The sequence below is a fragment of the Antechinus flavipes genome, chromosome 3 (assembly GCF_016432865.1).
Source record: "Antechinus flavipes isolate AdamAnt ecotype Samford, QLD, Australia chromosome 3, AdamAnt_v2, whole genome shotgun sequence".
NCBI classification, from domain to species: Eukaryota; Metazoa; Chordata; class Mammalia; order Dasyuromorphia; family Dasyuridae; genus Antechinus; species Antechinus flavipes.
Genome location: NC_067400.1, coordinates 304753448 through 304765541, shown reverse-complemented (window position 1 = coordinate 304765541; position 12094 = coordinate 304753448). Strand labels below are relative to the sequence as shown.

Below are 12094 nucleotides of genomic sequence, written 5' to 3'. Positions count from 1 at the left end.
GAAGACATTAATTAACCAATGCATCAGTACAATTATTACTTTCACATCTTGGGGGTTAGGAGTATGACACTCCCACAATCTGGAAAATCTAATTAAAAATTTTTGCCCCTTCATGCCAGAGAAGAAATTTAATTTTTTTTCTTTTTCTTTTATGGAATATTTACAGTACCTTGTTTTAAAGGATTAAGGATTTGGGTTAAGGATTTGGTCATAGGTTATATGTAGGTCAATGTTAAATAAAAATACTATATGAAAACAAAAGTTTTAAAATTCAAAATATGAAAAAAATTTTAAATGAAATAATTATTCAAGGAGAACAATACTGAACATATTCATGCATAACAAAAAATAATAATAAATAACCTTTGAAATTCCCTATTGGTATTCACCATTAGCTTGTAATACATCTCTGTGACCTAAAGGCACTTTCTCCCAAATTATAGGGCAGTTTCTTCAGCATTGACTATCTGTTTTGGTTTTGTAACCTTCAAACCATTTGTTCAGGGTTTCAGGAAACTCCCTAGGTGCCTCTTGATAGCCAGGTGTCTTTCCCATTACTTTTTAAACTGTGTAGGCTAAATCTTTCTGTGAAAAATTTTCAAGTCAGTTTTTGCTGTCCTGAAAATCTGTAGCAGTAAACCCTTCACCTTCATTTTCCTTTAGGAAATCATGTAAAAACTTAGACTTTTCTCATATGATACCAGAATCTACCAGAATGCCTTTTTTATAATAATCCTTCACCCAAAAGAATATTACACATTTTACATGAGAGAAAGATGGGGATCCCATAGTTTATGCAAATGCTTTGCACATGTTGGAATAGCTGCAGCACAGATTTCCTTCTTCTTTTTCTTGATATACCTTATGGTCGACTCATTAATACCTTAATGGTGACAGCCATAGCAGCTGTTTTGCCTGAATGAAGCACATCTAATAACTCTGCTTTTTCTTTCAAATTTATCACTTTCTTCTATTTTATGGGAACACTTTCTGAACCACTAGGAATACTACACTTGAAATCCATGATTTTAATAGAGTTTATTTCATTTAAACAACAAGATACAAGACATTCAAAATGCAACAATCATTGCAAGATCACCACAAGATGTCATGTGAGAGATTGCCATAAACAGTCTTAGTATCCCAAAATTAGTACATCAAACCACAGTTCTTTTACCACAAATTTAATTTTAAGAAAAAATGTATAGCTATTCATTTAGGTTATTAAACAGTAAAATACATACTATATATATATACATAACAGGACATAAATTTTATGTATTTATGAGTTACTAAACTTTTTCAGATATTTCTACATTTCTAGTCTTTGTATATATTCAGCTGATTTTTATATTCTTTTCACTTTTTGCTTATTTTAACTTTAAAAAATAAATTATGTATGTTGTGTGTAAGCCAGATGTGTAAGCCCTCATACCAGAGATGCTAGTCCTCTGTCAATATCCCATACAATCCTGTGTATATATGTGTATATATATTATAAATAACACTTTAATAATTTAAAAGTGATAAATAAATCTTAGCTATAATCATTACTTTGACACGTGAGGAAACTAAATCCAAAAGAGATTTTAAGTGTCATGGTCACAAAGTAATACATGGTAGAGCTAATGCCCAAATTTTAGTTCTTTAGTTCTAAATTCAAAATTAATCACATTAGACTCAGAGAACTTCTGGTTGCCTAGCATCATAGGAATGTATCCAGTCTGCTCCACTTTTGCCTTTGGCTTGGTCCATAAGTTTGTGAGATAGAGTATTTCCAGATAATACGTATCATATAAAGATTTTCTTTGACTTCTCTAGGTAGCTATCCTAACTATCCAATTATTCCACACATATGTATGTGTATGGAGATAAGCCTTTAAAATAGACAACAAGATAAAATTAAGACTCCTGTGTTTGATGAATGAACCTTGGGTTATTTATACATTATAGGCAAAAATGAACTAGGTTTATTGATTTGTGTCAGTCCAATTTGTCAAGGTCTTTCTACATAGTGAAGTTTTATATCTACATATTGGAAATGTTGGTTTTCCCATTTGTGGGAGAAAATAGCTGATTTACCCAACTGATTCATGCCATAGTGCAGTCACTTTCATAGATACATGGAATTTATCATTGAGATGTATTGCTTTTCAAGAGCGGAAAGCATATAATATAGTAAACTAGGAAATGCCCCATGAACATAGTAGATATTTAATAACTGTTTTTTGAATGATGAGGAAATTGAGCCCCAAAGATGTCAACTGACTTCTCTACTGTTGTAAAATGAGTGTCCCAGCAGAATAAAGACTAGAATCCAGCTTTCTTGACTTAGTTTAATGGTATTTCATCTCTCTATCCATGCCAGAGAACATGCACCAGAGCATTTTTGTCCTAGGGCCCCAACTCACCTCTTTGATAACTGTCTCTCACAGAACTTTATTTTAGAATAGCCCCAGCCAAAATTCATTTTCTTCCTTCTGACCACCAAGGACAGAAGCCTCGCTCTAACCTTAGAAGTCATACATTGAAAGTATCCTCCACTCCTCTGGCCTTACTCTCTTATTGGATAGCTCCACTCAGAATCTTTATTTAAGGAGGGGTCCCAGAACACTTATCTTTTCATTCCTCACCAGGCTACACTCTAGATGTTCTTTATCCCACTTCCTTTACTTGGTAATAATACGTGCCTTTACTTGATCTCCTCTCATTTTCTTAACTCTATGCAATTTGATTTCTAACCTCATCATTCAACTAAAATCGCATTCTTCAAAGTTATTAATGATCTCTTAATTGCTGACTCCAATGGCCTTTCTTCAATCATTATCTTTATTGACTTTTCTTCAGTCTTTAACATTGTCAATCACTGTCTTCTCTTTGATACGCTTTTTTTTAAAAATAGATTTTCCTGGCTTTTCTCCTACTCACCTGACATTTTTAAGAAATCTTCTTTGTTGGATTTTCATCCAGGTCATTCCAGCTAATTATGGGTGTTTCATAGGACTCCATCCTAGCCTCTTTTCTATTCTTCCTCTATAGTATTTCAGTTGGTGATTTCATCAGCTCCCAAGAATTCAATGATTATCTCTATGCTGATCATTCTCAGATCTATTTATCTAACATTTATCTCTCTACTGATGTAAAACATTTCCAAATGCTTATCATACATCTTAAATTAGCTGTTTTGTAGACATTTAAAACTCAACATGTTCAAAAATGAACTCATCTTTTCCTCCAAAATTTTCCTCTCTTCCCAAATATCCATTTCTAACAAGTATAAAACCACCCTCACAATCCTTCAGCCTCACAATTTAGACACTACCCTTGATTTCTCACTATCTTTTACCATCCGTATCCAGTCTGTTGTCAAGACCTCTCAATTTCATCCTTGCAATATCTCTCAAATATGTCCCCTTCTCTCTTTTGACACTGACACCACCCTAGAATATCATTTCATGTCTAGACTATTGTAATTTTCCACTGCTTGGTAGACCTGTCATAAATCTCTTGCCATTCCATTTTGCCACCAAAATGATTTTCTTGAATATCAGGTCTGCCCACATACCCCCTTATTTAATAAATCCAGTGATCCCTCATAACTTCCATGATAAAATATAAAATAATTGACTTCAAAGCCCTTCATTCCTCTTCATCTTCATTCTCTAATCATTCCCTTCCTTCAAAATTCAGTTCAGTTAGCACTTCTTCCATGAAGGCTTTAGTGGCCCTTCCAGATGAAAGTGAAAAGTGACCTCACTTTTCTCAATTTTCTCAAAAATTTTATAGCACTTTGCCTAAACTGCTCCTTGGCACTTATCTTGATCTCTCATTTTTATGTCATAATTACTTTTATATATACTATATGTATATGTACAGAAAAAGGTGGTAGGTTTTTTGATAATAGGATCTGTGCCCTATTTCTCATTTTAACCCTAATGATTACCATACTGTCTCCTACACAATAAGTATTAAATATATGTTTATTAAATGAATGAGTTTGTAAATAAATGAATGATGACAGGAAAATCCTATCTGAATAAAGCCACATATAAGCCTGATTTCCATCTGCAACCCAATAATAGACATGTGATCTAGGACATTTCAACAAAAATGGACATGTGATGTAAATAATTACTAAATCATTTTAATGGTATTCTCGCATAGTACATATTCAAAATTCCAGGGCAATGATATCTGCAGTTATAAAAGAGAAGGTACATATTTATGAATCCAGGGAACAAAATTTGACACCCTTGTGTAAACACCAGGAAAGTCTGCTCTTCCACATCCACGTCCCCAACTAACAATGCCAGTCAAAATCCATTTTCCGTCACTTTTCCTTTGACATGATAAAGGTCCACCCGAATCTCCCTACAACAAGATCATGACTGTGTCAGTCACATTTGTCCTACAAGCAATTATTAATTGTTTTATTAATATCTTAAAAGGCATTTATTTAAAAGGCATTATTCTGACTACATTCTTCTTGACTAATACAGTTTTTGATGTGCCACTGAAATATTGAGGAAAATGAATGTTTAAATGTCAGATCACATTTGTGATATTGAAGCAAGGCTTCATTCAACTGAAGATGTTTGATGTCTAGGATATTTTAGTTCCCATCTCCTCAGTAATAAGACTCAGGTGGTTATGAATCTATGAATTGCTTGCTCTGAGAGGCATCATGAAATAGTGGATAGAGGGGCAACTCACCTAACATTTTAGTGGTATTTATAGCTCCTTAAGATTAGAAACTAGAGAAAATGCTAATCTGCATTAGTAGAAATATTCTCTATATCAATGAAGTCACAAGTTCCATCCTTATTCTGGACTGCTTGTTCTAGTATTATTTCTTTGGATCACAATTGCATTTGATTCTTTTTTTATGATAATTGGATTACTGTAACACAGGAGATTGTAAAATTCAGAAATCAAACTTGTCTTGATAGAATAAAGTAACAAATCCACTAAACAACAACTATAAAGGAAAATTCATTGGACTAGAAGGAAGTTCAATTTCCAATCCTAGTAACAGTGGTTCCTCTTGCCCAAGTCACTTCACAGACTTCTGTAAGAGCTTAAGATATACTACTATGCCTCAGAAAGTAGAGTATACATGTGCAAAAGTGTTTTGTTTTGTTTTGTTTTTTTTTTTTGACGTGGCAAGGAACTGGAAACTGAGTGAAGGCCCATTGTTTGGGGAATAGCTGAATAAGTTATGATATATTAATGTTATGGAATTTGATCTACAAAAAATGATCAGCAGAATGATTTCAGAAAGACCTGGAGAAACTTACATGAACTAATGCAAAGTGAAGTGAGTAAAACCAAGAGAACATTGTACACAGCAACAGCAAGATTATGTGATATTTTGAGACTGAGGTACTTTGATTGCTTACTTTGCAGGCATCTTTCTTTCCAGACATTACACCTGCACAAAGCATCCGGGCAGTAACAATTCCATATGTAGAAACACATACAGTTTGGTCTATGAGCTCGACTTCAGCTTGCTGAAGAATTGTGGAACCTTTGCTATCTAAGAAAAAAAAGAAGATGAAAAGTGGAAGACAAGAATAAAATAAACATGCACACACACACACACACACACACACACACACACACACACACACATCTTTCTTTCACCTCACTTATTGACGTAAAAGTTAATATGGCACCTAAGTGGTTCAGGGGATAGTAGACTAGAGTTAGAATCAGGAAGCCTTGAGTTAAAATCTGACCTCAGATACTTATTAGTCTCTTAACTTGGGCAAGTCCCTTAACCCTGTTTGCCTCAATCCACTGGAGAAGAAAATGATAAACCATTCCAGTATCTTTGCCACAAAAACTCTATGGACAATATGGTCCATTGGGGCATGAAGAGTTAGACACATAATGACTGAAAAAAAAGTTAATTAGGGTCTATAAATATCCTCATGTAACTGTAGTTTAGAGTTGCAAGCATTCGGTTAGCATGGAATTGATGGAAGAGGATTCAGGGGCAGAAATTTGAGGTTTTGTTTTTAAGGTGACATATAAGTGCTTTGTTGATGATAATGTTGCAGTCATGTTCTACTTCATCCCATTTGGGGTTCTCTTGGCAAAGATACTTGCTCTTTTCTTTTCCAGTTCATTTTATAGATGAGGAAACTGAGGCAAACAGGGTTAAGAGACTTGCCCAGGTCACACAGCTAGTAAATGTCTGAGGCTAGATTTGAATTGAGGTCTTCCTGATTCCAGGGCCAGCACTCTATCCATTGTTCCATCTAGCTACCTTTTGTCTCAATTTAGCAAGTGGGGAAACTGAACCCTGAGAAAAGTACCTACTGCCTGTGTTTAAAGAGTATCAAATGGTGAGACATCAGTACAAGGTTCCCAACCCCATCTCACAGGATATTCATCCTTATGTCTTTGAAAATGACAGCAAAGAACACTGATGGACCTGGAAGATAAAAAGGGATGTGGCATGGTACATTGAAAGAATGCTGGCTTTGGAGCCAGAAGACCTGTGTTTGAAATGGTCTGTCACTCAGTATATGGGAACCTCTCTGAGCTTCCAGTTTCATATATAAATAAAGTGAGTGCATTAGATTATCTTCAACATCCCTTATGCTTTTATTCTATGATCCTATAAGAGCTTTAAAGACCCTCCAAGTTTAGCGCTTACAGGTTTAGTGATCAAAAGTTCAAATTTATATAGCACTTTAAAAATTCCCAAAGTGCTTTTCAGATACTTTTTCATTTGATCCTCAGGAAACCCTTGTGTGATAGATGATGTCTTCATAGCTGTTTTATAGATGAGGAAATGGAGATTTAAAAAAAAATAAAATGACTTGGCCAATGTCACACAGTTATTATCTAAGGTACAGGCTTCCTGATTTAAAAAACATTACTTTGTTAAAACACCCTTCCTTTAGAAGCTTACATGAGGGGCAGCTAGATGGCATAGTGAATAGAGTGCTGGCCCTGGAGTCAGGAGGACCTGAATTCAAAGGCACTTAACACTTCCTAGCTGTGCAACTAGCTTGGCAAATATATTCCTGGCAGATTTGTACCAAAATAAGGAGCAGGCTAGGACCAGAATTATTGGAGAGGCTGTGCTCCTCTATTCCAGGTGGGGCAACTTTGGTTAGCCCAGGATATGTTTTCAGGTGAAAACATAGAATCTGTTTCTCCCCAACTGAGGGGACCTTTCAAAGATCTATGATTATTGCTGTTATTATTATTATTATGGAGTCAATTAGGGTTAAGTGACTTGACCAGGGTCATACAGCTAGTCTGAGGCCAGATTTTAATTCAGGTCCTATTAACTCTAGGTCATAGCTTATCTACCTGTGATTCTAGAGTCTCCCTCTCATTGTGTTTTGCTAAGGGAAATGGGATTTGACTGATACGTCCTATGTGTTGAATGAGTAGGTCATGAGAATTGGAGAGACAGATAAACGGAAAGGCCAGATGTTTGAAGGGACATTTCAGTGATCATACGTTTCCTGTATTCCCATTTCATGTATGATCTATATACACGGGCATTTTCCTAACTCATGTGTAGTTATGCAAATATATGACCTAGGTTAAGGAACAAATTCTACTTAGATCACCTCCAATTTGTCTTGTGTATATCTTATTTTTACATAATTTTCATGTTGTCTCCTTCATTATACTGAGTTCCTGAAAAACAGATATTGTGTTTTGTCTTTCTTTGTGTCCTGGCATTTAGCACAATATAAGTGCTCCAAAAAAAAAAAAAAAAAAAAAGGCAAGAAAAAAAACATAAAAACTGGGTTGATCATAGTGAAATAATTAGATATGTGTCTTAAGAAAATTATTTTGGTAACCATATGAAGGACGAATTGGAGAGTAGAGAGATAGAAGCAGATCCATCTATTAAGAGTCTCTTGCTATGTCCAATTATTTACTTGACTGACCTGACCTCCCAACTAAAATCTCATCTTCTACAGGAAACCTTCTCTAATCCCCTTCAATTCTAGTGCTTTCCTTTTTTGATTATTTCTTACTTATTCTATACATAATTTGCTTTGTACATATCGATTGACATGTTGTTTCCTACTACTAAGTTATAAGATTATTGAGGGAAAGAACTGTCTTTTGCCTCTTTTTATATCCCTAGTACTTAGCATGATTGCCTGGCACATCATAGGAGTTTAAATATAGTAGCAGTTTGTTGAATTTATTAAATGAGTAGAAAGGAGATGAACATTAGAGATAAGGACACAGGAGGGATCAAACTTGATCACTAATTGGATATAGGGGTATGGGGGGAAAGAGAAAAGTCTAGAATTTCTCTGAAGTTGTGAAGCTGGCTAACTGGGAAGAGAACAATATTCTCCAAAGAAACAGAGAAATTTGGAAAATAGATTGGTTAAGGAAGATTATGAATGCCATTTTGGATTGATTGATGTTGTGATAATAGTGAATGAATGTTCAACAGGTAGCTGATAATGAATAATACAATTCAGCAGCGTTTGGGACTGGCTATTGAAATTTAGAAGTTATCAGTATAAAGATGACAAATGAACGCAGGAACCTGATGACATAACCAAAATAAAGATTGGAGAGAAGATAGCTCCGAAACTTGTATGAACTTCAGTTTTAGAGGAGAGGAATGAGCATTTATAAAAGTAACAGAGCTTGGTTAGATAGGTAGAAGGTAATGTGAGGCAAAGGATAGAATGTGACAACCAGAGTCAGGAAGACCAATATTCAAAACATACATAAATACAGTTGTATCATTTTGTGTATTTTTAAACCTCTCTTTTCATCTGTAAAGGAGGTAAATCTACCCCCACAGGACTACTACTGCATGATAAGAGATGATATACTACATATCCAGTGCTTTGCAAAACTTGATATATTATATAAATAAATGTCAATTATTATAATTCTTGGTAGAAACCAGAAAAGGTTGTGCCTCAAAAGCCAGGGAAGGAAAGATCATCCAAGAGAAAAAGGGTACATGACAGTTTCAGAAGCTTAAGACTGAGAAAAGACAATTGGATATAACATCACTGATCACTCCAAAGAGAACAGTTTCAATTGAGTTACAGGTTTCAAAAGCTAGATTACAAGGGACTGAGAAATATTTGGTAGGTGAGTGAATGCAATCAAAGACAATAATAGCAAGTGAAAGGAATATTCAAGAAAAGGTTTTATTAAGATTGTTTCAGAATACAGGAAGGAGATATGTTTGTAGACATCAAAGAAAGATTAAGAAGAGTGAAGGATAGAGAAACCAAATGATCAAAGAAGCAAAGTTCTTTAAAATGATGGAAGGAAATGGACACAAGCAGAAGAATTTGCTTTAGCAAATCTTCTAATGACTGTAGCAAAGGGAGAAGGAAGAATTATTTTGTGAGTTTTTAGATACAGAGAATAGTAAAAAAAAAATATTTTTCAACATATGGCTTCTATTTTAAAAAAAGAGTAGGAGCTAAAATGCTATGTTGAAAGAAATGGTATAGGGAAGTTGGGAAAATCTTAGAATCACACATTTATACTTGCAAGAAACCTTGGAGGCCATCTAGTTCAAACAATGTGTGGAGGCAATAAGATTATACAATAATCAATTCTGATGGACATGGCTCTGTTCAACAATGAGATGATTCAAACCAGTTCCAATTATTTAGTGATGAAAAGAGCCATCCACACCCAGAGAGAGGACTGTGGGAACCGAGTGTGGTTCACAACATAGCATTTTCACTCTATGTGTTGTTGTTTGCTTGCATTTTATTTTGTTTCTCTCTCTCTCTCTCTCTCTCTCTCTCTCTCTTTTTTTTTTCTGTTTTGATTTGATTTTTCTTGTGCAGCATGTTAATTGCATAAATATGTATGCATATATTGGATTTAACATATATTTCTACCATGTTTAACATATATTGGACTACTTGTCATCTAGGGAAAGGTGGGGAGAAAATTGGAACACAAGGTTTTGCAAGGGCTAATGTTGAAAAATTGTCCACACTGAAGTTTTGAAAAAAAAAAAAAGCTTTAATAAAGGGGGGGAAACTATATATGGAAGGAATCCCTACTATAACATACTTGAGAAATAGTCAGAAAGCTTGGAGTCAAAGGGTGTATTGGAAGAATAAAAAGTTTGCTATGCAGTTAGCAGTGAGAACTTAGTAGAGATTAGATACACAAATTTGGAGGGGATCAAGGTGGCATTTTCATATGAATTTAGGATAAAGATTTAGAACTTAGGAGTACAAACCTTATCTTACAAATGAGAGATTGAGGCTAAAAGAGGCATAACTTTCCCAAAGTAATACAGTTTCTAACATGAAATTTGAATTTGAATCTTCTTAACTCCAAGTCTAGCACTCCCTTCAATACACCACACATTTCCCAGCAATATCATATAACATATAATAACAGAGAAGGTACATAGTTGTCACTTAAGAAATGTTCTGTTTATCTATTCATCTTTCAATCTGTCTATATATGTCTGTGTGTCTGTCCATCTTTCTTCTACCTATGTCTGTCTATTTTTCTATACATCTAATCTATCTGTTAGTTTGCATGTCTATCTGAATGTCCATCTTATCTGTCTGTCTTTCTGTTCATCTGTTTATCTATCTGTCATCTATCTGTGTGTCAATTTATCATATATCTGTCTATCTGTTCATGTCTGTCTGTCTATCTGCTTATGTATCTATCAGTCTACCTGTCCATGTATCTATCTATTTCCTACCTACCTATCTCTCTGATCTACTAGAGGCAACCTAGAATTGAAGTCTGAGAGAACAGAAGTAGTGATAGAACAAGGGGGTCAAAGATTAAAGGGTAAAAGATCATGTTTAACTACAAGTCAAAATTGTAAAGAAAAGATTTCATGGGTGTGAAAACTCAGGAAGAGAGAGATAAGTAAAAGGAATTAAGATGGTGATAATGATGGAGAATAAGTTTAGGAGGAGTGAATTGATAATTAAATTATGAAATCAGGTCAGGCACACCCAGTTCTTTGGATGGACTATAATTGACAGCAGGAAACAGGAAGCAATTACATATTAATAAGGCTAAGTCAAGTAGAAGAAATGATATGGAGGAAGGAAGGCAGGTTGGGAACAGGGGAATGGGATAGTGAAAGCAGACAGAGTGGGGCAGATGATAAGGATGGGGAGAGGCAGAGAGTATCAACCACATAACTATAGATTAGAATTGGGGGTCAGGAGTTTTGAGGTCTCATTTTTACAGGTTTTAGGGGAGAACAGACCAATTCCTATCTGTGCCATGTTAGGGTAAGTTCATTAACATATTTAAATCTTCTCAAAGTTATTGGTAAAATTTTAAAGTCATCTTGGCTCCTCTCAACAATGCAATGATTCTTAGGTAATTCCAATAGACTTGGGATAGAAAATGCCATCTGCATTCAGAGAGAGAACTATGGAAACCGAATATAGTTCTATGCATAGTGTTTTCACCTTTTGTGTTTTGGTTTTTTTTCTTTCATTTTTTTTTCCTCTTGTGGTCTGATTTTTCTTATACAACAAGACAAATATGAGAATACATTTAAAAGAATTGCACATATTTAATCTACATCAGATTACTGTGATCTTGAGGAGTGGGAAGGTAAGAGGAAGGAGAAAAATTTGGAATACAAAGTCCAAAAATGAAAATTGAAAACGATCTTTACATTTTTGAAAAAGTAAAATATTATTGAAAATTTAAAAAAAAGAATCCTTCCAATTCTTAAAAATAAAACCCCAAAATCTTAAAAATCATTTTGCTGGTCTGGAGATGGAGTTTACATATCATATGACCACAAGCTTTAACAAGCAGCATCTGGATGGATTGCCTTGATACAGCATATATTATTAGGATATGAATTTTAGTTGATTTAGGATTCAATTTTTAAATTATGCTCTTTTGATCTTTGGAGTGGTTTGCACGTGACTGCTAGATTCCCCTTTGCGAATCTCATTTTTTGCTAAAACTTACTGACTAGAAGAAGAAGGAATGGTCAGGGGAACCAGAACAAGAAGTAATTTAACATAATGAATAAAGGAGAGGAAGAGAGGAGAGATAAGTATAATGAGAGAAAGATTTTCAGAGTTGATCAGGGAGGTGGGAGTTATGCAAG

General features: G+C 34.6%; 1 protein-coding gene across 1 annotated transcript in view; it reads right to left on the bottom strand.

Annotated features, from left to right (window-relative positions):
* Positions 1 to 3818: 3818 nt before the first annotated feature.
* Positions 3819 to 12094, bottom strand: part of TMPRSS7 (transmembrane serine protease 7) — a 100808-nt gene continuing 92532 nt past the window's right edge. The window contains exons 17-18 of the mRNA XM_051985274.1: positions 5400 to 5536; positions 3819 to 4371 (exon numbers count right to left, since the gene is read on the bottom strand). Of these exons, the coding sequence (XP_051841234.1) occupies positions 4201 to 4371; positions 5400 to 5536 (308 nt within the window). The 3' untranslated portion in view covers positions 3819 to 4200. The remainder of the gene's footprint in view (positions 4372 to 5399; positions 5537 to 12094) is intronic.